The sequence below is a fragment of the Botrytis deweyae genome (genome assembly GCF_014898535.1).
Source record: "Botrytis deweyae strain B1 chromosome Unknown BDEW_011, whole genome shotgun sequence".
In the NCBI taxonomy this organism is placed as follows: Eukaryota; Fungi; Ascomycota; class Leotiomycetes; order Helotiales; family Sclerotiniaceae; genus Botrytis; species Botrytis deweyae.
Genome location: NW_024066218.1, coordinates 46,454 through 68,777, shown reverse-complemented (window position 1 = coordinate 68,777; position 22,324 = coordinate 46,454). Strand labels below are relative to the sequence as shown.

Sequence of the window (22,324 nt, the reverse complement as noted above, 5' to 3'; positions counted from 1 at the left end):
CAATTTCACCACAAAGATGGGCCTCGCTGCTCCCAAGAAGTGTGTTCCCCCTTCATCGCTTCCTCTCAAGGAATTGTTCATCATAAATCACAAACTAACAAACATCTCTCCAGCAAAATAAAACTCTCCCACGATCCAAATAATACAAGATGGTCTGGAAATACCGACAGTTTCGGTCATCGCATGATGAAGTCACAGGGCTGGACACCCGGTGAATATCTTGGAGCAAAAGATGCCGCGCATGCAGAATTCCATACCGAAGCTAATGCGTCGCACATTCGTGTGGTGATTAAAGATAATACATTAGGATTGGGTGCGAAAATAGGGAGTGGAGTAGGACATGGGGAGTGCACAGGTTTAGACGTTTTCCAGAACTTGTTAGGGAGGTTGAATGGAAAGGAAGAAGCGGAAATCGAAAAAGAACAGAAAGGGAGGGAGGACTTGAAGAGAGCAATTTACGCGGAGAGGAAATGGGGGAGCATTAGATTTGTCAAGGGAGGGGTTTTGATTGGTGATAAAATTCAGGATTTGATTGATGGAGAGAAGGAGAGACTTAAAGCTTTGGAGATCAAAGAGAAGGCAGCAGAGAGTAGTAGTGAGGAAAGTGATTCTAGTTCAGATGAGGAGGAAGAAGAGAAATCACCAGAGCCTGTGACCGAGAAGAAGAAGTCGTCGAAACGAAAGAGAGAGGAACAGGAAGACGAAGAGAAGACATCCAGCAAGAAGAGCAGGAAGGAGAAGAAGGAGAAAAAGGAAAAGAAAAGCAAGAAGAGGAAGAGTGAAGATGAGGATGATAAAGACAAGTCCGAATCCAAGAAATCGAAAAAATCCAAGAAAGATCGCAAGTCGAAATCGAAATCTACCTCCGAATCAGAAAATGAAACCTTAGACGAATCCGCATTGAAGGCACGCAAAAAGGAAAAGAAAGAGAAGAAGCGAAGAGAGAAAGAAGCAGCAGGCGTGGACACCGAAGAAACAACCTCTACCTCCAAATCCTCCAAGAAATCCAAGAAAGATAAACATAAATCATCCTCCACATCCGAAACCTCCACCAAGGAGAGCACACCAATAGTCTCAGAAAGTAGTGGAAGATCAACGCCGATGGGTATACGCTCTATACGAGCTCGACATATCGCGCAGAAGAGGATGGCTAGTATGGATGTTGCAAGTTTGAACCAGGTTCGTATTCTTATTGCTCCCAGAGGATATTCTACTTTCTTAGGGATGAGTGCTAATTGCGCAATAGATTTTCATGATTAAATCGTAGACATAATGTTCATGGTTCTGAAAATATAGAGCAGATTTGAGAGAGAAAGGAACAGAAAAGGAAGTAAAGACAATATTATAACTATACCAATTTTTTGGAGCGATGTTTTCCTGTGGTAAGAAAGACAAAAGATACAGGTACAGGTAAAGATATACCGTACAATACTGAGAAGGAGTAAACACCCTACCTCCATTCAATAACCCTTCATATGTATGTAGGGCGTCAAAGTCAGAGTCACAGCAGAATAACCAAAATTAATACAACCCCAGAATTTTCTCATGAACCATAGTTATTAATCAGTTCGGGGCTTGCGAAGATGAGGACACACACACCAAGTACATTGTCGAATGTGCCAGGACAATCAATCAATAATAAGTCGGGATAAAAAGTCACAACTGGAAATTAAGATCAAGATGAATTTTGATTTTAACATGTTTTTTGAATTCCATCCGCTCGCCGACATTGTGAAAGTCAACCGAGAACAGCTAGCTAATTTGTTCATGTAAAGTACAATTTGGAAAAGGAGAAGGCCAGCTGCGTAAAAGGCTCAGACGCATAAACTAAACATTCCATCCCATTCCCAATCCCAACAACATTTCGTTTCAGTTCATTCACGTAAGCAAGCAAGTAAGCCATGTCGAATCATCCGCCTACAGTCCCAGCGAAGCACAAGCGCCAGCAATACAAAGAGTTTCATCAATCATCAATCTGGATCTTTTTAAGGCATCCATGTATTCCATCTCACACATCTGTCCGAGAGCGCCAGTCTGCTCAGTATTTCTTTCTTTGCTTGTATCGTTTGCTCCGTTGAGCATATTCTGAGCCGAGTAAGCCTTATGGCTAGCATCTTGAACCTCAACCAAGAAGTAAAATAAATTTCGAAAATGAAACGTCCAGCGTACACTCCGATATCCGATCACCCAATCCTATAATCTTTCCATTTCTTGCTCTATCTAGAGCTGTGGATATTTTCATTGTTTGTTTCCATCGTTCATTATGTCTGTTCAATCCCAATTCTGCAGATCCGACATTCCGTATCCATGTTATATTGTAGCGAAAGCAATTGCAGATGGTTGTAACCCATAGTTGTAAAGAAATTCCTTTGTTCCTTTAATGATTTGATCAATAAACGCCATAACTTTGAAAGATCCACTCCTGGTCATTTTCAAGCTCTTGCTCGAAAAAGACAAAAGAAAATTTGTGTGCGTGTTCATAGTAATCAATCCATGTAGAAATCACCCTTCAAAATACGTTCTTGGAAGGCATCTGGTTGCTTTCGAGCTGCCTTTGGTGCCGCGACAGGAGGAATGACGGAAGTGGGTGGAGCTGGGGCGTCACCAATACTCTTGGCTCGCTCATGCATTGGAACATTGAATCTTTGACTATTTGGGGGAGAGGTTGACATGATCGGACGTTGGGATTGAGAGACTTGGCTCTCGGCACGAGATCTAAGCTGCTCAGACCAGTTGAAACCGCCTTCACCTGGACGAGCAGAAGAAGCAAAGTCAGAGGGAGTTCTGGGTTTTGATTGCGTGCTTGCCTGTAGAGACTGAGTTCCTGGAGGGGTTACTCTACCACCACCTTGTGAACCTGCTGGAATTGGGGATAATGTAGAAGTAGTATAAGAAGGAGTTCTACCATTTGTGCCTGGGCTACCATTACCCGTACGAACTGTTCGAAGTGCTTGAGCACCAAATGACATACGACGTGCAAAAGGTGTAGTTGGTGTACCTCTAGAAGGTCCATCTTCATCATCAATGGCACTTTCGTCAATTGATTCAGAAGCTGTAGTTGATACACTACCACGTCGACCACCAAAAGGAAACGCCGAGGATTGTGTGGGAGATGCACCCGCACCAGATAAACCAAGTGTAGAAATTGACATTCTTCGTTTATGATCTTGAGATGCGCCTGTGCTAATAGGACCGGGGAATGGACCGACCGGACCTCCGGCGGATGTACTGTTTGAACGAAAGATATTGGTGAATGTTTGTGCAGTGATGGAACCACGACGAGGTCTAGAGGATTCGTTTGGAGGTGTAGTGCCACCGTTATTGCTATTGCCGTTTGAAGACATATCTGCGTTTGGATCGAAACTTGAGAGGTAGGAAACTTATTTGGTCGAATATCACGTCGGTGATGTTGATGGTTTGATTGTTGGATCTAGTCGAGTATAGTATCGAATGAGAGATTCTTCAGATAGCCGTAAGCTGCTCTCTCAGCTTCGGAGTAATGGGTGGGATGCTGATATATTCGATCTGTGATCGTGTATGATGAGGATTTCTTTGTCGTTGATAAAATGAAGTTCGGTTTACTTAGAATTGATATCAACGGAGCTATTCCCACGAGTTTCTTTGTTCTCTTTCTTTTCGTTTCTTCGTTGAAGTCACCTACTACCCAATGGTTGGTGGCTTTATAGTGTATGTGTGTATGTGTGTGTGTGTGGTATGTGTGGTGTGTGTGTGTGTGTGTGTGTGTGTGTGTGGGGGGTACGAACTTGAACTTTCGTATGGAATTTTGGGAAAGCGTATAGTTTTATTTGAGGTTCTACAATATGAAGTAGAATTGATGGTATGAAAAAGAGAGAGAATTCTAGAGGGGCAAGGTAGAAAGAAGGAAGGTATGAAGTAGAAATTGTTTATTGAGGAATGAAGAAAGTGTTGTGATTTAGTTTGAATTGATAGGAAGGAGGGAAAAGATAAGAAGATTCGTTCATTGATATATAAGATATGGTAAGAGAGAAGGATCCGATCGACTTTATGAATCTGGGAGTGGAAGGGAAGGAAAGGGAAGAGGAAGGGGTGAAGGTGATTCACTCACACTCACAGCAACAATAGCTAACATTCATAATCCCTGTCTAGCTCACATCCGCTAAGGCTTTCCCCGCAAAGAAAATCATACTAAAGGATGCTAATTCTGGAAGGCTAAACCTGATTTGGATCTGACGTCGTTCTTTGACAAGGAACTTCAAGGAAGCCATCTCCGTGCGATGTCTGAGGATGAGTAGGTAGATGTCCTCAGGTACTAGAGTTATAACTCATTAATTATTAGTCGCTTGTAATATATAATTATGTTTCTTTGTATTTCAACTCAGTTATACTTTACTTTATATCTTTGTAATTGTAATTATTATTATTATCATTATTATTTATTAATTTATTTAATATTTATTTACTAGTATCTACCTAGTACTCATCTATCTACTAATATACCTATCGATCTATCTAAATAGACGATTCTTTAAAGTAATTAAGAATCATTAGATCGAATAATATCTAAATAGAAAGAAAACAAAAAGAAAATAATAAATTATTAATACGTTTAATCTAACTACCGACATATTTACTAGATCATCTAGGTCGTATTGCGTATCATTGCGTGATTGCTCGTATACACTCCAGAGTACAGTACGATTAATCGTATGAACTTTCCCATGAACATGAACTCATCTGCAAGTCTCTTATGTTTTTCATTATCGTAGAAAGCAAAGGATCGTTACCGAAGCATGATTATCACAACGGACGGCATCATCCGAAAATCATAACATCAAATTTATAATTCTCATGACTTCTATGTACTCGTACTTTCACTCTTCATCAGATCATCTACGTACGACGGCGATAGATTATTGATGCATATCCACATCCATTCCCATCTTTATAATCCCCAACAGCGTTGATCTTCCCATCCTCCGTGGGGTCGATACACTCCCCAGTCAGTGCTTGATCTTGAGTTGTATCTTATTGCTCAACTACCTATGGAGATCAGCAACTACTACAAAGAACCATCAAAACTTTCATTAAGGTTGGATAAGGTCAAGCTTTACACAACATATCGTCTTCTCATTCGTCTCCTCACCGGAATCGCTCCCTTCCTTTTCTTAGCTTTCCACTTTTCTACTTCTGCCGTGTGGTATCTATTAAAAAATCACTACATACTTTAGTGGTCCTTTCCCCAGATTTAAGTGGTTCAGGGAATCTTTCGCACTCCTGGACAAGATAATCTTGCATACACTTGGTGGATTTCTTCCACGGAGCGCCAATCGATGAAGCTCCTCATAGATATGCACATGCACTTCATATACTTTCCCTTGGATGATGTGTTAAGCTTTCTTGTCAATTTCTGGGTCGTTGCTATCAAAAGTATTGTTCATGATGACGAATGATCGTCATTTTTCATATAGAGAGCAAAGGCCGAAAGAAAGGAATGGAAACATTTGTATGGGCATCGCATTTATCCAATTTGTTGAAACAATAACAAGGGAAATCAACTCCTTAATTCACATATGTCAGCCATATAACCCATTCGATCTTCAAGATCATCAAAGGACCCCAAGAAGATCAATGTTGGATTCGTCAATGATTGCCATTTTCCGAGACAACCGCAAGCTGTGAGTGGAGGCGAAGCGACAATTGAATGTTGTAACAAATCAATTGTGTCCACTTGGAAGCCACCCGAAGTTCGAAATGCGAGGTTAGAAACCCTCTAAAGTGGTGCTATGGCTTCTGATTGCAGGAATCCCACATCGATAAATAAAAGCTTCCATTTCTAGGATGCAAGCTTCGATTCCCCAATCCCTCGTTTTCTCGTGGTTCAACAAAGGCACTTTACAGCCATCCAATCATTGCTTTGAAGTATGTTGCTTGCCCCCCCAAAAAAGGTAGCAAATCCTTTCAAAAAGGGAATAGAATTTAGATGAAGTCATCAATTTTGTCTCAATTGAACGGTCTCAAGTACAACGGCATGATCAATTACAATTCTCCGCGATCCATTCTTCTGTCCGAGTTGATATAATATGAAACGAAAGGGAGGCTTCTTTATGTGTTGTTCTTGTTCAATCAATCACGTGACACACCTATTAAGCATCCGCATGATCTGACACCAACCAAGTTGCAACGTTCTTTATCTGCACATCTTTTTGCTTCCGAGATTGAACCTAAAGAAATCGGTTATACTTTCATGCCAAGTATTCCACGTAAAAGAAAGTTCTTGCGGACCTGGAAAGGTATTTCTGGTATCAACCTTCGGACAATCGGTACGTGGGCACGAGGGCATGTATCCGAATCCAAGCAAATGGAGTTGAGTGCATTATAAAGAGTCTAGCATAGGACTACTAGAATCATATGAGCATCGTTTGTTTTATTGACTTTGACCTATCGTACAAAGAACTTAAACCTTACGTTTCAAGGGTCCCATCGAGCACTACTTCTCGAAGCATGAGGCTTCTTAGTTAGGTCTATCTCATGCGTAAAAGAGTTTGAGTCATGCTTATGTTCATATAATATTCCTTCAAATTACTTCAATATCTATTGACTTGATTCTAGTGTAAAGTCATCAATGTCAACTTGGCAACATGGCCTTTGAGAACATACTCCCGGGGCCCAAGTCATAAGGGTTTGTCTACTTAGTTTTTGATAACAAAGCTTCTTCAACGCAAATCGGTTCTCTCTTCTTTCACGTTTCGGTATCCTCGGAGTGCAAATATCAACCCAGTTTCGGTTCCCTAAAATATTCATCATTTCTCAAGGTAGCTACGTGAAATTCACGTAATTTACAATCGAACTCCTCAAAAGCAAACTATTCCTAATCTCGAACCTACCCGGTTAGAACTGACGATCACGATGAACAACATCTTGCAAGCTCCAGGGAGTGAATTACAAAGCTGCATTGACAACCAAATCCCAAACAAAATTCCCCAAACTTAATGTTCAACTAAATTCCTGAGATGCCATGTCTTACCCCGCATTACTACTAGGCAGTCAATGCTCAAAGTCTTAGGTGTTGATTTCAGACCTTCCCTTTATTCGCTGGCCGTTGAACCTTTGGAATTATGGTACAGGGGATATTGAAATTTACCGATCAATCAAAAGTACTCTCCTGGTCTATACCTGGGATGTATGCACTGCAAACCACGTATGTGATTGATCCCGGAATCAAGAACCATCTGCTGTTGGACTGGAGACTGAATAATCATAGCCCATGACTGCCATTCATTCATGAGTTATCGACCTTTTTGGGACCGGGGATCTATAGAAAGTATGGTATACATCAAGTAATCATTTCTCCAAGTAGGTAGTGAGCACAAGCAGATCTGGGCTTTGTTTTGCGACTATTCTGCATGCTTTTCATTCTTTAGTTGGTTGATGTGATGTGAAAGTATCATGTAAATTGTACGAATCATATCTGAAATCTAATTACTTGGGACAATAATCGAAAGAGATAATCCAGTGATATCAGGAAAATAGGAATCTCAATTTGAGTGAAGACCTCCCTCTTCGATCCCCCAAGAGAAAAACAACATACGCCACAAAATCGTTGGTCAACACATATTGAAAAAGTGATCTATGAAACTCGCGAGATAAGACCAATCATGAGAAGAAAATGGAAAGCTCCATATAAGAAAAAATCACATCGCATTAGAAGATTTTGCTCTCGATGCAACAGATCTATGGCCTGACACTTCATGAATTGATTCTTCGGTACACCATACAAGGTAAACGTTCCGCGATAGTATATCCTTCAAGCGAAACTTCGACATATCGAAAGATACATCAACTGCACTGAATGGGAGTGCTCCACATACATCATATAAATTCCAAGCTTATAGAATCCGCACTCGAGAACCCTCCTCACGCACTCGGGGAACCTTTAAAAGTAACTACCTACATCTTCCTCTTCTTAGCCAAGAGACCCCCTCACCACACCACAGGAATATGAATTATCAGCGTCGAGAACTAAAATTCTCCTCTTCATCTCGAATACAACACCAAAGAAATCCAGAAATTGCACATTCACAGCACCGTCTTTTCCTGTACCCGCAGAGCGAATATATCATGTCTGCCTCTCTCCTCCGTTCTCCTCCTTTATCAATAACCCCCTCCCCATTCCCCAACCAAATGCCACGGTAAGCCTAGCTCGAGATTAGAGGAAGGAGTTGGGTGTCGAAAATGGAGGTGGGGAGTCGAGTTCGAGTTCGAGTTCGTGTTGGTAGTACGCGGGGTAGAAGTGGGTGAAGGGGAGGGAGTTTTAGGGGTCATTTTTTTTTACTTTTTGTTTGTTTGTGGATTTTTTGCTTGATTGCTTGATTACTTGCTCTGGAGTGAGATGTGTGGTATGTGTGGTATGTGATAAATAGGAAGTAGGCAAGTGTATATGGAGTAGATGGATGAATAGATAAATTTCACTGGCTGGATAGATATGAGATCTCAAATTGATATTATGGTCTAGAGAGCTGAGCAGTATATATGTATGTATATATCTACTATATACACTTTGTATGCATATGATAAATCTCGCGAGGAGCAAATCTCCTCCATCCCATTCCATCCTCATCCACAAACCCATCTCCCAATCCAAATCTCAATCCAAATCTCAATCCAAATCTCAATCCAAATCTCAATCCAAATCTCAATCCAAATCTCCATACAAAACACAACATCAATAAATAAACAAGATCACCAAAAATTCAAAACATCACTTAAGTTTATCTAGATACATATATCAAACTTTAAAGAATCACAATTGTATTTACATTTACGTTTATACTTACACTTACATTTACACTTACTACCTAGTATTTAGTATTTAGTATTCAAAATCTACCCACAATTCCACAATTCCACAATTCCAAATTTTCATATTTCATTTCCATATTCTATTATCGAGAGAGAGAGAGTGTGTGTGTGTGTGTATGTGTGTGAATTTAATAATCTCCATTCGCTAGATTCGACTCTACTGCTTCCTTCTTCTATAGAAAGGAGAAGAGTAAGAGAAAGAGGAAGAGAAAGAGAAATAAATGTACGTGTGTATGTGTGTGTGTATATTGTAGCAATACTAGGAAATAACAGGTAATCTTACATCAGGGTTGACTCTGGGAAATGTGATATGGAACTAATACCACTGTGGCGAGATACTGTTTTGATTTTGTTTACTGTCCCGATCGATGTCAAATATTTGAAGCTGTATTAATAACCATCATAATGATACTCCACTAAAGTTTTCCATATCGTTTCTTCACATAGTCGGAGGTCATGTAAAGGGATATTATATCTTAAACCCCTCGCGAAAGCATTCACACAAGTCAAAACAAGGCGCCATAAGTTCTAATTCTCTTGACGAACCAAAATCTAAGCTATAGTATGAAGAAAATCAAGATCTAATGATAAAATGCAAATAGCTTGATGAAAGATGCAAAGCAGCGTATTTTGTATGCCGGTGTTCCTCTTAAAAACCATCTCAACTTCATATTTCGCACAAATTGACAATGCTCCTCCAAAGCTTCAAAATTCTTCCGCATTTTACCATCCATGAGCATGCGAAAAAGTCATGAAATAAAACCATCAACTTTTTGCCGCCTGGCATGCATTCAAACTTCCTACCACCGCAAAACACATGACTGGAGATATAGCATACGAAATCTTTCTGGAGATTAGTTACTATTCATCATGAGAGACCAATGAAACTTACCGCGAGTAATTTAGCAACCTTATGTTGATCTTCCTCTTTAGCATCACTGACCTCTACCATTGTGATAAGTTTCACAGCCGGCGGACCTAACGGCATGAACATCATCGAGAACCAAAGCATTGGATCCTCTCCCACCCAAGTTGTATTTTTCGCCAAATAGTAAATGATTCCCGTAGAAATAACAGGCCAAATTGCGAATCGTACTGCAAGAACGTAGAAAGTTGTAAACCAGGGTGTGCTAGTAGGTTCCTTACCCTTTCCCTTTTCACTAGTTTTGGTAACGGCTGAGTAGAGTGATACTCCTGCACCTACGACGGGTAGAGAGACAAATAGAATTCCAATATTTTCAAGAGATGCAGTGAGCCATGCTGTGAAAATTCCCCCGTCGACTGTTTCGTTGAAAAATGCTCGGTGGAGAACCGGTGATAGTCCCACAATTGCACCGGCTATGGCACCAAGAAGAGGCGCGTTCAAGAAGTCGTAAAAGAAAAGTAACCACCATCGAACTCGATCACTAAGTTCAAACCATCTTCGTCTACTTATAATAGAGGAAGGACGTCTTTCGTATGCGATTGCTCGATTTGTATCTCGTGTAGGAGGTGTCATAGTAGCCGAAGCACGTCTCGATGGGAAAAAGGAGGTAGATCTGCTAGAAATTGCTGGTCGATGCGGAGGCGAAAGAAGATTCGTGTGTTCGGTCGGAAAATGTAATCTTTCATTATCATCTTCACTCTCACCCTCCCTGTCCTGTTGTACCTGTGCGAGTGCAGACAAAAGATCCTCTTCATCGGGCGGATCAATTGCAAATTCTGTATCCATCATACGAGGACCAATGGCAAATGTCAGACAACTCGAGAGAACCGAATAAACAAGAAAATATGACTTTGCCTGTTCGACTGGATTGTATCCTGTTCCTCCATCTTCTAGAAGTAACGGATTTAAAAGACCAGTTTGATCTAAAGCTTGAATCAACATTAAAGGATAACTTGTCGTATTATTGAACATAATAGTTGCGGTGATCCAATCTGGCATCCCGAAGATGAAATGAGCACCTGCACCAATCAAGAATGAAATCGTATGTGTCAAGCATGCCCACACCAAAATGACGTTGTAACGATGACCTCCTCCAGCATGTAATTCTCTGCCGATCTTGACAAATTCCAATGCGGGTAGAAAGAATTTGACTGAGATTTTGGACATCATTTTGGCAGATTTGCTATCTAGAAGCTTCATGTATACCGACAGAGCACCGTAGAATATCACCAGGAGCACAGCCATGCTTGCTTGAAAAGCTGCCACGAGAGATACTGTGAGACTTGAAGCCATGATTCGAGGATTGGGCGATAGGGATTGAAGAGAAGACCATAAATGTGAGTGTGTCTCGCATTTAAACTCGAGGGACTTTTGGATTGAAGAATCTTTCTTCCTACACATAATTTCCCGTAGAGATCCAGATTGGGAAATAGCAAATCTGAATCTGGTAGTCGTACTCCAGATTACCTACCGGTTCACAACAGATACACAAATACATTGCGCATCGCGACTTCCATTATGAGGGGAAAGTTGTACAGAGCCTCAGCATTACGTCAAACTTTTGCTTCCACGGAATCAGCTTTGTGCGAAAGAATCAGGTAAGGCTGACTGATCTCCATGGTTGGCAGTTTCGAATAAAACGTAGATGTATTGGTGACATCTGCTTTCGAGAGAAGGAAAAGGGTATGCAAGAAAGAAGAAGCTAGCCTAGACTTCACATAAATCAACATTTCCCATCGCTTGAAGTGAACGATAAAATGCGAGAATAGACTTTGACAATCAAGTAGTAGAGATTATTTTCGTCATGATCAAATCAATTAGTAAAATATGAACATTGATAGGAATACCTACCTAGTAGGTGTTGGATTAAGAGTTATTAAACATGTCAATCGAATCATTGCGGACCAAATTGTGTGAAGTATTTATTGATGGGGATGTAGAATTGTTTCTGGCGGTCTTGGGAATCCCGGGTATTTGGGAGGAAACCTTTCGGCGGTTTTGGGAATCCTTCGCAAAACTTCTCCCAGAATCACGACATGCAACAAAAGAATGCTAAATCACGTGCATCTTGACATATTGTCCAATCAAATTAATGGTGCACTTCGAGAGGTCCGTCCACCTCTGCGTAACCCGAGCATTTTGTGAAAAGTTCAACGTTAACGTCGACATTATCAACATTTCGATGGATGGATTCAATGTGGTTTATCGATCACCAATAGTTCTTCCAGCAGGTAGAATTCTTGATGGTTTGACTTACTGGCTGCGGACTCCTAAATTGCTTAAAGCAGGTATGTCGCCATCGCTTTGTTCCGCTGCTTCTAGCTCTAGGGGACAATAACATTATCAACATGCCTCGATCTATATCCGTTCGATGACTGTTCTGCGAGCGATATACCTCACTTGCATAAGAAATGGCCAAATCAGAGATAATGTCGCCAGATGATTGTCATTTGAGGAATAGTTTCAGATCTATAACACATGTGATTTATTTGAACGCATCAAGGCGCTATATCCAATTCTACCGCAGCAGTATTTCTTCTCGTTGTCTCATTCCCATTCAAGACTCCGGACTTCAAATCTGAATTTTCTTTCATTGCCGAGGTGGTAGAATCAAGCTCCCTAGCCTCTTTTCTATAATCGTAAAGTTCGTGCAATCCGCTATTGTCGGCAACAGGTCCTGTAAAGGCTATTGATTCCCCATTGATATCTTTCTCGCCTTTCAGTGAATTTGATGGTTTATATCGTTTCAAGAAGATCAGAGCAATAACGATAAGGAAAATAAGAGCAAGGCCTCCAAGGACTCCTCCAACTATGGCTCCAACATTGTTTGGTGAGGCTTTCGCACTAGTTGACTGCGCACTAGTTGACTGCGCACTAGTTGACTGCGCACTAGTCGACTGCGTACCAGGAGCTGATGAGGACGTTGCGACAACAATTGTAGAGTAATATTGTGTCGTTGGTAGTTGTGATCCGGAAGCCGACGAAACTGTCGACACAGAACTGCTTGTTGGATTGGCCAGATAAAAGTTAGTGGTTGGCGATGTCGCACATGTGAGATATGTATATGTTTGTTCTTCGGAAACCAATAAAGCTGTTGAGCAATAAGGCATCGCGTTTGTACTATAGTAAAATCAGTCTTCAAGTAACAGGCTATATGTCCAACAGTCAAATAATGTACACACCAATGAATTTGTGTCAAACTAGATCTCCCACAACCGTCAGAGCAAGTGCCATCGTCGACACAGTAGCCAACAAAATCACAATTGGTAGCTTCAGCTATAGTGTTTGGGCAAAATCCCCATAAATTATCGATAGTATTTTCGCGACAAGCATATCCGGGTTCAGCTGTCCGAGGAATTTCGATGTCGCCATTTGAATATCCACAAAGTGTACCAAACGACGTCGTTTGACGGGCTCTCAATTGGACTGGCAGGCTTGAAGCAGGTGTGGGAAGTGGAGATTCAGGTATAGTGATTGCCTCGCTTTGAATAAGGAAGAGGAAAAGAATGAACAAAATCATCATTCCTAACGGTGAAAACTACGAAATCATGAATATCTTCAATTTCTCCAATTTCTCCGATCTTCAAAAGAAAATGAGAGAAGCACATTCCTTGAGTATCTTTGAACATCGGTGTTAGATAATAAACACTTACCCACCTTTTGATATGCAGGTGTGCGGCGAGAGCACTCAATGCAACGTGATGGGACGATCTTCACTCTACATGACAAATTGGCCCTGCTCCTGATTCTGGCATGCAGATTGGCGCCACAAATAAAAATTTAGACCCTGGATATTACTGACAGCTGGACAGCCGTTATCGGGGGTTTAAATTTCGTACCAAAGTTGAAGCTTCCAATACCATGACAAGACATCAGACTCGCGCTTCGTCAGAGTTCACGAGATTTCAGTCATTGGTATTATTTCAGCATTGGAATCGCAAGCAATGATCACATGAATATCAACACAGATGATTGGCTAGTCAGAATACATGGATATTCGAATGTGGAAGTAATTCAATAGTTTAATCTACAGAGTATGGGTGCTGGTTGTTTTCGGCTAGAGCCTCATTGCATCGTACCATTACATCCAATCACTATCCTAGTACGATAAAATTTGGCCCCCGCAGAAATCACATGCAACGCCGCGCAACGGATCACGATAATGAAAATGATGGCTTTTATTCTTCATGGGTTTTGCTTTTTGTAGTATTTACCCGGCACTTGATATGACGTGCCTGATAGTTGGTGATGTTTTAACCCTCTCATTTCTTGATTAGTATAAAGAAATTCGAAGATTTGATACCTTGTGGTTGCTTTTATCCAGTATCATATCAGCTGTGCTAATAATATCGTTTCTGGCTATTCAAAACATATCTATAGATTACCCCTCTCTTCATTATGACTGAAATTTTTGATTGGATGAAGTTGTAGAGGTCACTACGCCTCGTCTGCTTATGTTCTTTGCCATGAACAGATGAGAGATGACCTTTCTACAACAGAGTTTCGAGTGGTGATTAGGTGAGGGATAGTAGAAAGCTATCACCAGCTTATAACGAAATGACAACCTCACTATATCATTCCTCTTTGAAACCTCCACCCCCGGAATATACGCCCTCAAACTACCCCAGACAACGTTTAAGGATAATGCGAAACTATTTGGAGATGCTAAAGAACACGCTAGCTATAGCACGAACGATCTTCCCTGGGAGCATATAAAGATGGAATGAGGGGCCTAGAACATTTATATTAAGTTGTGTATTTATTATAGACTGTCAAAAGCGTGGTCGAAGAGCAAGAACAGGGAATTCACTTGCCAACCGCAACCCCTCTTTTTATCGATTCACCGTTTTCCTCAATCGTAAGCTCACACTGTGGAGAACGATAGACATGCTATATAAACTCGCACTCATACCTTCCTTGTATCTTCATGCTATGAAAGTAATGGATCTATATTTAATGAGGTTGAGACAGCTTCGCTGAAATTACACCAAAGCCAGTATCAAGCAGCGTAGGTTTCAAGCCAGTTCGATTCGAATCTTTTGGGCATCACTTGTTTACATATTATCTGAAGTAATAATGCGATTAGTGGCAGTGAAGAGGGAGCGGCTAAGATCGATAACGTCGACGATTTATTGACAGTGAAGTTTCACTAGTTTTCAATTATCTGAGATATATATGACAATCACGACTATAATGAAGCATTTCCACACATTTTGAGATCTCGGAAACAAGATCGGACACAAAGCGAATCCCAATTTTCCATTGTAGCGATAGCTTCGAAAGTTCCTAGGTCTTTACGTTACTTCAAACTGGAGAACGGTCTTTAAGTAACTCGGCATTGATTCGTTTGGCTGTAATCGCACTACTTGAGAATTATACTTCAGTATTTACTTCGCACCAATTCACCTAGTCCCGTCTTTCTACTCTTCAAATCATTCAAATTCTGTCTCTCTGATTATTATGGAAAAGGAAAACTGGTGGTATAAAGGCCGTGCTGGATCCTCCTCTGTCCTTTAATCCTACAATGCTGAATACCATGCTCATCTAATAAGGTGAACTCCGACGTCGAGTCCACCCTCAATAGGATGTACTAATACCGGCAGCGAATGATGTGTTATTTCCCGCTGGCTAGCTGAGCCCGAACTTCTGGGTTTGTTATTTTTCTTACTATTGTTATTTGAACTATTGATATGAGTACATAGAGACAATGAGAATGATAAGTTTACCATTGAAAATGGAGAGTAGTCATACGCGGTAGCGTTTTAAAATTTTCTGATAGTTTGACACTTGTCAAGATGAGATATAGATCAATCCTTTATCGAATCAGCGGGAGAGTACTTCTCTAATCGGAATGACCGTCTGGCTGCAAACCTATCAATGAGGTAGTTCAGTAGTTTCGATCTATATTGAATTCTAAAGCAAGTAGGCTGTCTTTAAATAACCCTTGCTCTCAGATATGGATCGCTAGCAGTGTGGACTAGCTCTTGTTGATTCACTAAATCAAAAGTAATGTACTTCTTTGTATTCAACATGTACATATGATCTACCAATAATTACCCCTCCTTATTATTCTTCCCCTTCCTCAATAGTATATGCAATCCCAAAATATCATTTCCCCGCTCGAATTTCCTTTCAAGCTTCTATTCGCTTTAGACTTCCTATGCATTTAAGAGATTGCTCAGCTATTACCTGAAGCTGCAAATCTTGAGCACAGTTTTAAAGTCGACTCAAGGATCCCGTTCAGTTCATCATTCTGTGTAAACCCAAGTGATTTTCTAGTCATAGAAAGTTCACATAACGAAGGTTTGGACAACTACCTAGATATCTTACTTGGTTATCACCGGGAATTGGAAAAGTTATATCAGATACACACAGAAGGAACAAGAGAGATTGACAGCGACAAGAAATCCAGCGATCATAACTGTGTCATGCGTTTTTCAGTGACAGCGAAAATTTTCAGAGAACCCCAAATCCTGATATTCAACTGTCTCTCGTACTACGGATGAAGAAACAATACCTCTCAATCTCCCATTCAAAATCGTATTATCATCTTTTGGTTCTGGTCCCTATCTTTTATAGTCGACGGAAACCCCCCATTGACTTGTCGAGAGGCAGGTGGCATCATTACATTCTTAAGAATACATAACGGCTCGTTCTTAAATACCGCAGATTCGAAAAATCTGACACTACCTACTCAATGAATCTCAAAGCAGCACATGTAGAAATTAACATGATGATCAAGTCATTTATATGATTCACTAACCCAAATATTCCTACATGATACTAGGCTCCTGGAATTATTCTCCTCTTAAAAATTATCCAATATGGGATATTTAAGAAACTACAGATCTGGAAGTAAAACATCAATGCCATCAACAGATAGAAGATATGTTTTCCATGAACGGAAGCAATCGAGATGCATCTTCCTATCTTATTACTCGCTAGACAGCGTTTAAATTGTGTAGAAATTGATGGAGATTGTGTATTCTATAGACTTTACGTTTTACTACAGCAGATAGTTTATTAATGTATCCATATATTAAACGATAGCATTACTCCTTATAAACAACAACAACAAGACCCCATCCAAAGCGACGAATATTTTGACAAAAATAGACAAAGGAATAGTAACTACAACAACATCTCGCGTTCGCATTCGCATTCCCTCAATCAAAGATAGAGAATCACATATTAAATGTTGAATACAACTAGGTACCTACCTGGAGATCTCAATCGATACAGCGAGAGAGAAAAGACGAGCCTTGTTATCCAATGAAAATAGCGGCTTGTAGAATGATAGATATTGAAACTTATAGGGAGGGGGATTTATATAACAATAGTATAGAAAAAACTCAAAGTGTGCAGAGAATGACGGGAACTACCTGCATGCGAGCACATTTATTCACTTTTCTCCAGTTTCCCTCGCTGCTTGATATTCACCTAACCTCGATTTGGCACTTTGATATAACTACCTACCTAGGTAGCTTGAGGTAGGTAGGTAGTCACCTCTCAAAAGACGAGTCAGTTCCTCAATTCACCAATTCCTCGATTCTTTTCTGAGTACCTACCTACCTACCTACCTACCTACTTATAACAGACATCTCTCCTACCAATATTTAGTCACCAATCTAAATATCAATTCAATACCAAATTTCCGTTCAAAACCGAAAGAAAAACACGAGAGAAAAACATACCCAGTATTGATTTCTACAGGCGTACTCGTGTTGAGTTGTTGTATTTTCCGATTACATTTTCCAATTGCATTTTACGGATTTTTGATGGGGGTTTCGGAGGAGAGGAGAGGAGAGGAGTTTTCGATGAGTGGAGATGGAGATTTAGTGGTAGGTGGTAGATGAAAGAAGGAATGAAATGTGAGTCCCTGAGTATAGAGTATGACAACGTCGACCCATAACGACTTAGGTGTGAATATCTTTGTTTGTCTAGATTGGTGTGTCGTATGGGTAGATGGTAGATATTAGGTAGGTTATAGAAATGTATGGGATTGGATTGGATATGTAGATACTCGTAGGTATACAAGACGAAGAATGGGAGAAAGAAAGAGAGTTTCACTCGAAACTTCCGTCGATGTATAGCAATTCATCCAACCGCATCAACAAGTACAAATCAATCGCAAACTTTCTTCACAAAAAACGAGCAGATAATTAATAACAACGTATTTCATATTTGGTTTCTCATTTTCTCTATCTATCTTTCCATCCCCTTTCCATGCTTTATGCATTCATCGTCTATCACCTTTCCATGCATCTAGCACCACCAAAAAAATCACCAACCACACCACAAAAACTATGCACAACTAAAGGTATAAAACGTCTCATCGAGAAAAGAAATTTCTATCCAATCCCGTCCTCTCCCAATATCCTCAAGCCGATCAGCGGCGAGTATATAACAAAAAAGGTGGTGTAAATATTGTTCCATGCCAATGACCGCCAATGCAAATCAAGCCACCCATCCATAAATCAAATATAAAAAGGATCCAAATAAATCATATCATGATTACCCGTACCTATACCAATTCCATCACACGTACTCATCATTATGAATAGTCATTGTAATCTGACAGGTATTCATAATCAAGAGCATACGTTTAGATTATCACAAGTGACATCGTAGTATACGCATCAACGTATGGAATCTCGAGGTGTGGGTAGAGGGAGTAACCAAGAAAGAAGATGAATCGAAAAAAAACTCCAGGTAACGAATCAAAGATATGTGTGAGGGTATATTTTAATCGTTAATCGGGGGTATTCGTGCTCCGTCGAAAAGAGAAAACAAGATCAAAAAAGCGAGCAAGAATTTATCTGGCGTGAGAAGTAAAATCAAAAAAGAACAAAAAGGTATCGTCAAGCCGTAAAAGGGGGTGATTTTCGTAAAAAGAAGTGTGAAGTGTAAACCAAGGTGATGAGATGTCGCATCGAAGATTTCGGATGTGTGAAGTTTTTCTTATCATGGGGAGATGAAGAAAGGGTATTTTTGGAAACGCATTCCAAGAAAAGATCTAGATGCCCATAGGGCAGGAATGACGATCAATCAAATACATGATCGGCGCCGTCTAGATGGACCCGCATTCTTTGTCTCATCATTTGTTTGTTTACAGCAACGCTGCAACAGCCATGATAAACAATCCCATTACACCATAGCTTACTTGAACATTTGAAGCTGCACCGACGAAGGTTGGTACAGCCGAGGCCGATGCGCCAATTCTTGAGGTTGTGGATGCGATGATGGTTCCAACGGATCCGGTAGGTGCAATGGCAGAGGTGTTGTAGGTGGAGTAGGTGGAGGTAACAGAGGCGACGACTTCAGATACGGTAATGGTGCGAGTGTGGGTGGATGTAGATGTGAAGGTCGTGGTGGAGGTAACTGATTGTGCGCATACACATGCGACAAAAAGGGAAAGCAACAATGCTGTGAGACCGTGGAACTGCATTGTGTATGTGGTTGTTTGGAAAAAGTTCTGTAGGAAAGACTTTTGAAATTATTGACAAGAAAGTAATTGTATGAGAGGAATGTGTAATATAGTTTTTGAAGGATCGAGACCAACGTTAAATAGATTTGAGTAGTCGTTGGTGGGTAGTTGCTTCGAGGAGGAAGATGTATATCCAAAAGATATTGATCAAAGCGCAGATAATGTTTGATATTGTTTCGAAAGTGGAGTGTTTTGGGTCAATAGACTCAAACCTTGAACAAGAGGTAGAAAGGATATTGCGTTTGGTGAATGGGGAGGTATCGAATGATGGTGAGTGAATCTGATAGATGATGTCTGGAGTATGTTTTCTTGAAATATACTTTGAATGCAGGTGATTGTAGACTTTGCCAACGAAGTCTGATTGAGTTGTCTGGAGCAAGCTGCAGGTATTGGGATAATGAAGGTGTGTGTGTGTGTGTGTGTGTGTGTTGTTGTTAGAAGAGAGAGAAGGAGGAAGAAGTATTGGGGCGCAAGATGAAGAAGATATCTGAGCGAGCGCGAGCGGTCGAGTAGAAGTGGATCTTGGTCTTTTCCTGCTAACGGTGGCCCGTGATTGGATTGGGGGTAAATTGACAGCGTTTTGTTTTTTCTTTTTCTTTCTTCCCACGTTGGAATCTGGTGGATTTCGCAGGTTGACTAGGGGAAGTAGAGAAGCTTGGCCCGGGTAATAATTAAGTGTGTGCGCTTGACTTGGTTGACTTGGTTGATATGCTTGTTATGCTTGTTATGCTTGATGATTGATCTGCTTGCAATTGACAAATGAGTGGGAAACGATCCATTGTACCACGGCGAATCCTAGAACACATCCATCTAGATTCCAATGATTATATCCAAAAGAGGCAATCCATAAGATTCCACATGGACCATGGTATTACACCGCAGTGGAAGATATAAAGTTGAATTAACAATATAAAATTTAATCTAAGCGATCAAATCAAGTGACTCTTTTTCTCCTATTGTTAATATCCAGTGAATGGGGCAATGGGGGGGAAATCTAATATGAGCAAGGAAGAAATGAGTTTCTGTCATACAATCATACAATCATACAATCATACAAATGAAATAAGATGAAGTCTGTTGAACATGAACAATCTCCGGATTTTGAGTTGGTCTGTTAAGTTTGTACGGTGTATACCATACCGGAGTACCGCTACACCGTATCTTCTCATCTCCATGGCTCATCGTCATATTTCATTTCCTTTTTGACTTTGAACATTCACGAATCGTGATTTGTAAAGGTCATCGCCTGGCATGCTGAATCTCTTTCTTTATCTTCTTATCGTCTCAAGCTTCAGTCTTTGCACGTTCTCAAACATCAAGCAGTACTAAGCTTCACTTCTGTTACACTTCATTCAGGTGTAATGGGTCCAGTAGAGAGTCAAGAGTCAAGAGACAAGACTCAAGACTCAACCGTCCAGAGTCCAGATGCAAAGTCAAGACAAGAGAGAAAGCGTGTTTCCGTTAGTCATTTCATCCTTACTGCAATACCGACCGGTTCGTCCAGTTCGTCCAGTTCCAAAAGCTCAAGCTAATCCCCACAATCAACCGTAATCTTAAATTTGAACGTGAAGGGCAAGGATATGGCGAGGATCCAATAGGTGGCTAGTAAGGATTATTATGAGACAAATCTCGTTTTATAGGCGCTTCGGAAAACAAGCGAAATTTAAGTGGATCTCTCTGTAAAAAGTGGGTCGCCGGTACCTGAATTAACCCGAATTGGCGGTTAATTCATGGTTAATTCATGGTTAAAAAGTTCCAATAGAATTTCAGCCTTAGAAGTTAATAAAATGGTTCCTGACTAGCTCGCGACCTCAAGAAAAAACCGTCCACCAAAATTCTACACCTTAATCAAAATTTAATATCAAAACAATAGATTCAACTTTTTGATTGAAATTATATATATTAATAATTTATCAAAGAAAGATTCTAAAGCTTCAGTTTTCAAAATAATATAAAATATAAAGAAATTTATATTAAATTTTGAAAAAGATTATTTCTAGATTCTCTTTTATTTTTGCAGGGTTGGTGTCCGGCTTTTTCTCGAGGTCGCGAGACTAGGTAGGTAGAGAGTAGAGAGGACCTGACTAGAGTACGTGGAGTCACTGGAGTGAAGAAAGAAAATTCAATGAAAAGCATTTTCATGGTGCATATTGACGTGATTGATCATTAATCCGACTCACGACTCAACGAACATCTACGGATCTACCGTACCTACCGTACCTACCTAGTCTAGTCGAATCTAGATACGATATGTCCTGTACTCGGCTCAACGGCGACAAGACGACAACACAACAATACATTGCATAGGTACCTAGATTCGATAAAAGGACCGTAAAAGAACACGTGAAGATGATTCATTGGAGCAATTCTCTTTCTCTTTCTTCACTCCTAATGAATTTTAGGAAAGGATCCGATTCACAGTTCATGTTCTCCATATTCCGCACATCAGGAGGAATTATCCATCAAAGGTAAAAGAAATCTTGATCACTAGGTACCTAGATAGGTAGGTAGTAGGTCGGACTCGTAGGTACCCTTTCTATCATCTTCCTGCGAGCCTGCGTACTCCTGCGAATAATTGTTAGATCTACTACCCACCTGCAGTCGTGCTACCTATCTCACTTCTGCGCCACGTGTGTAAGCCAAAATGCTCCTTCCCGTCGGTCTCTTACATCTACCTGGGCAATTCAAATGATTCCTTTACACCGCAGCAAGAGGAAATTTCCGACATGCAAATAATAACATTTCCCTCCACATTCCTACATGCCACCAACTAGGTAGCATTATTCATCAATTGCTACCTTTCAACCCGCATCTCAGCCTCTTCCACAATCTATATTTATGAGATGAGACGAGATCAGATAAGATGCCATCAATTGGGAGCGTTTAAATGAAGGTTACCATACTCAAGGTACCAACTCTCCCCGAATGCACTGCTGCAGCCTTGAAGATCCTTTCGAATTGATCCCAAAGATTCCTGATTGGTTGAAGAGCGGTCGAGTGGAGATTTCAAACCAACCTGGGAAGTTGGAATACCCTCCCTCACCAATCCATGGATTACTCAAATCCATCAC

At 40.5% G+C, this 22,324-nt stretch overlaps 5 protein-coding genes across 5 annotated transcripts; 1 reads left to right on the top strand and 4 right to left on the bottom strand.

The window, feature by feature from the left end:
* Positions 1–16: 16 nt before the first annotated feature.
* EAE98_005483 (uncharacterized protein) lies at positions 17–1,677 on the top strand (the record flags this gene model as incomplete). Its single annotated transcript, XM_038953105.1, has 3 exons — positions 17–39; positions 114–1,179; positions 1,247–1,677. The coding sequence occupies 3 exons, from the start codon at positions 17–19 to the stop codon at positions 1,265–1,267; spliced, it is 1,110 nt and encodes a 369-aa protein (XP_038810206.1). The 3' UTR covers positions 1,268–1,677.
* Positions 1,678–2,486: 809 nt separating this feature from the next.
* EAE98_005482 (uncharacterized protein) lies at positions 2,487–3,344 on the bottom strand (the record flags this gene model as incomplete). The annotated part of the gene is made up of 1 exon (XM_038953104.1): positions 2,487–3,344. One exon carries the CDS (start codon positions 3,342–3,344, stop codon positions 2,487–2,489), a length of 858 nt encoding a protein of 285 aa, XP_038810205.1.
* Positions 3,345–9,606: 6,262 nt separating this feature from the next.
* EAE98_005481 (uncharacterized protein) lies at positions 9,607–11,059 on the bottom strand (the record flags this gene model as incomplete). Its single annotated transcript, XM_038953103.1, has 2 exons — positions 9,607–9,684; positions 9,734–11,059. The coding sequence occupies 2 exons, from the start codon at positions 11,057–11,059 to the stop codon at positions 9,607–9,609; spliced, it is 1,404 nt and encodes a 467-aa protein (XP_038810204.1).
* A 549-nt stretch (positions 11,060–11,608) lies between these two features.
* Positions 11,609–13,394, bottom strand: EAE98_005480 (uncharacterized protein). Its single transcript, XM_038953102.1, has 2 exons — positions 12,949–13,394; positions 11,609–12,886 (listed from the first exon to the last, which is right to left on the bottom strand). Exons 1-2 carry the CDS (start codon positions 13,287–13,289, stop codon positions 12,265–12,267), a joined length of 963 nt encoding a protein of 320 aa, XP_038810203.1. The 5' UTR covers positions 13,290–13,394; the 3' UTR covers positions 11,609–12,264.
* Positions 13,395–18,875: 5,481 nt separating this feature from the next.
* Positions 18,876–19,214, bottom strand: EAE98_005479 (uncharacterized protein; the record flags this gene model as incomplete). Its single annotated transcript, XM_038953101.1, has 1 exon — positions 18,876–19,214. The coding sequence occupies one exon, from the start codon at positions 19,212–19,214 to the stop codon at positions 18,876–18,878; it is 339 nt and encodes a 112-aa protein (XP_038810202.1).
* Positions 19,215–22,324: the final 3,110 nt, after the last annotated feature.

Coding starts and splice junctions, on each gene's coding strand:
- EAE98_005480 (XM_038953102.1), bottom strand. CDS start 13,289: ATGATGATTTTGTTCATTCTTTTCCTCTTCCTTATTCAAAGCGAGGCA. Junction 12,887..12,948: donor AGTTTGACACAAATTCATTG/GTGTGTACATTA, acceptor ATTTTACTATAG/TACAAACGCGATGCCTTATT.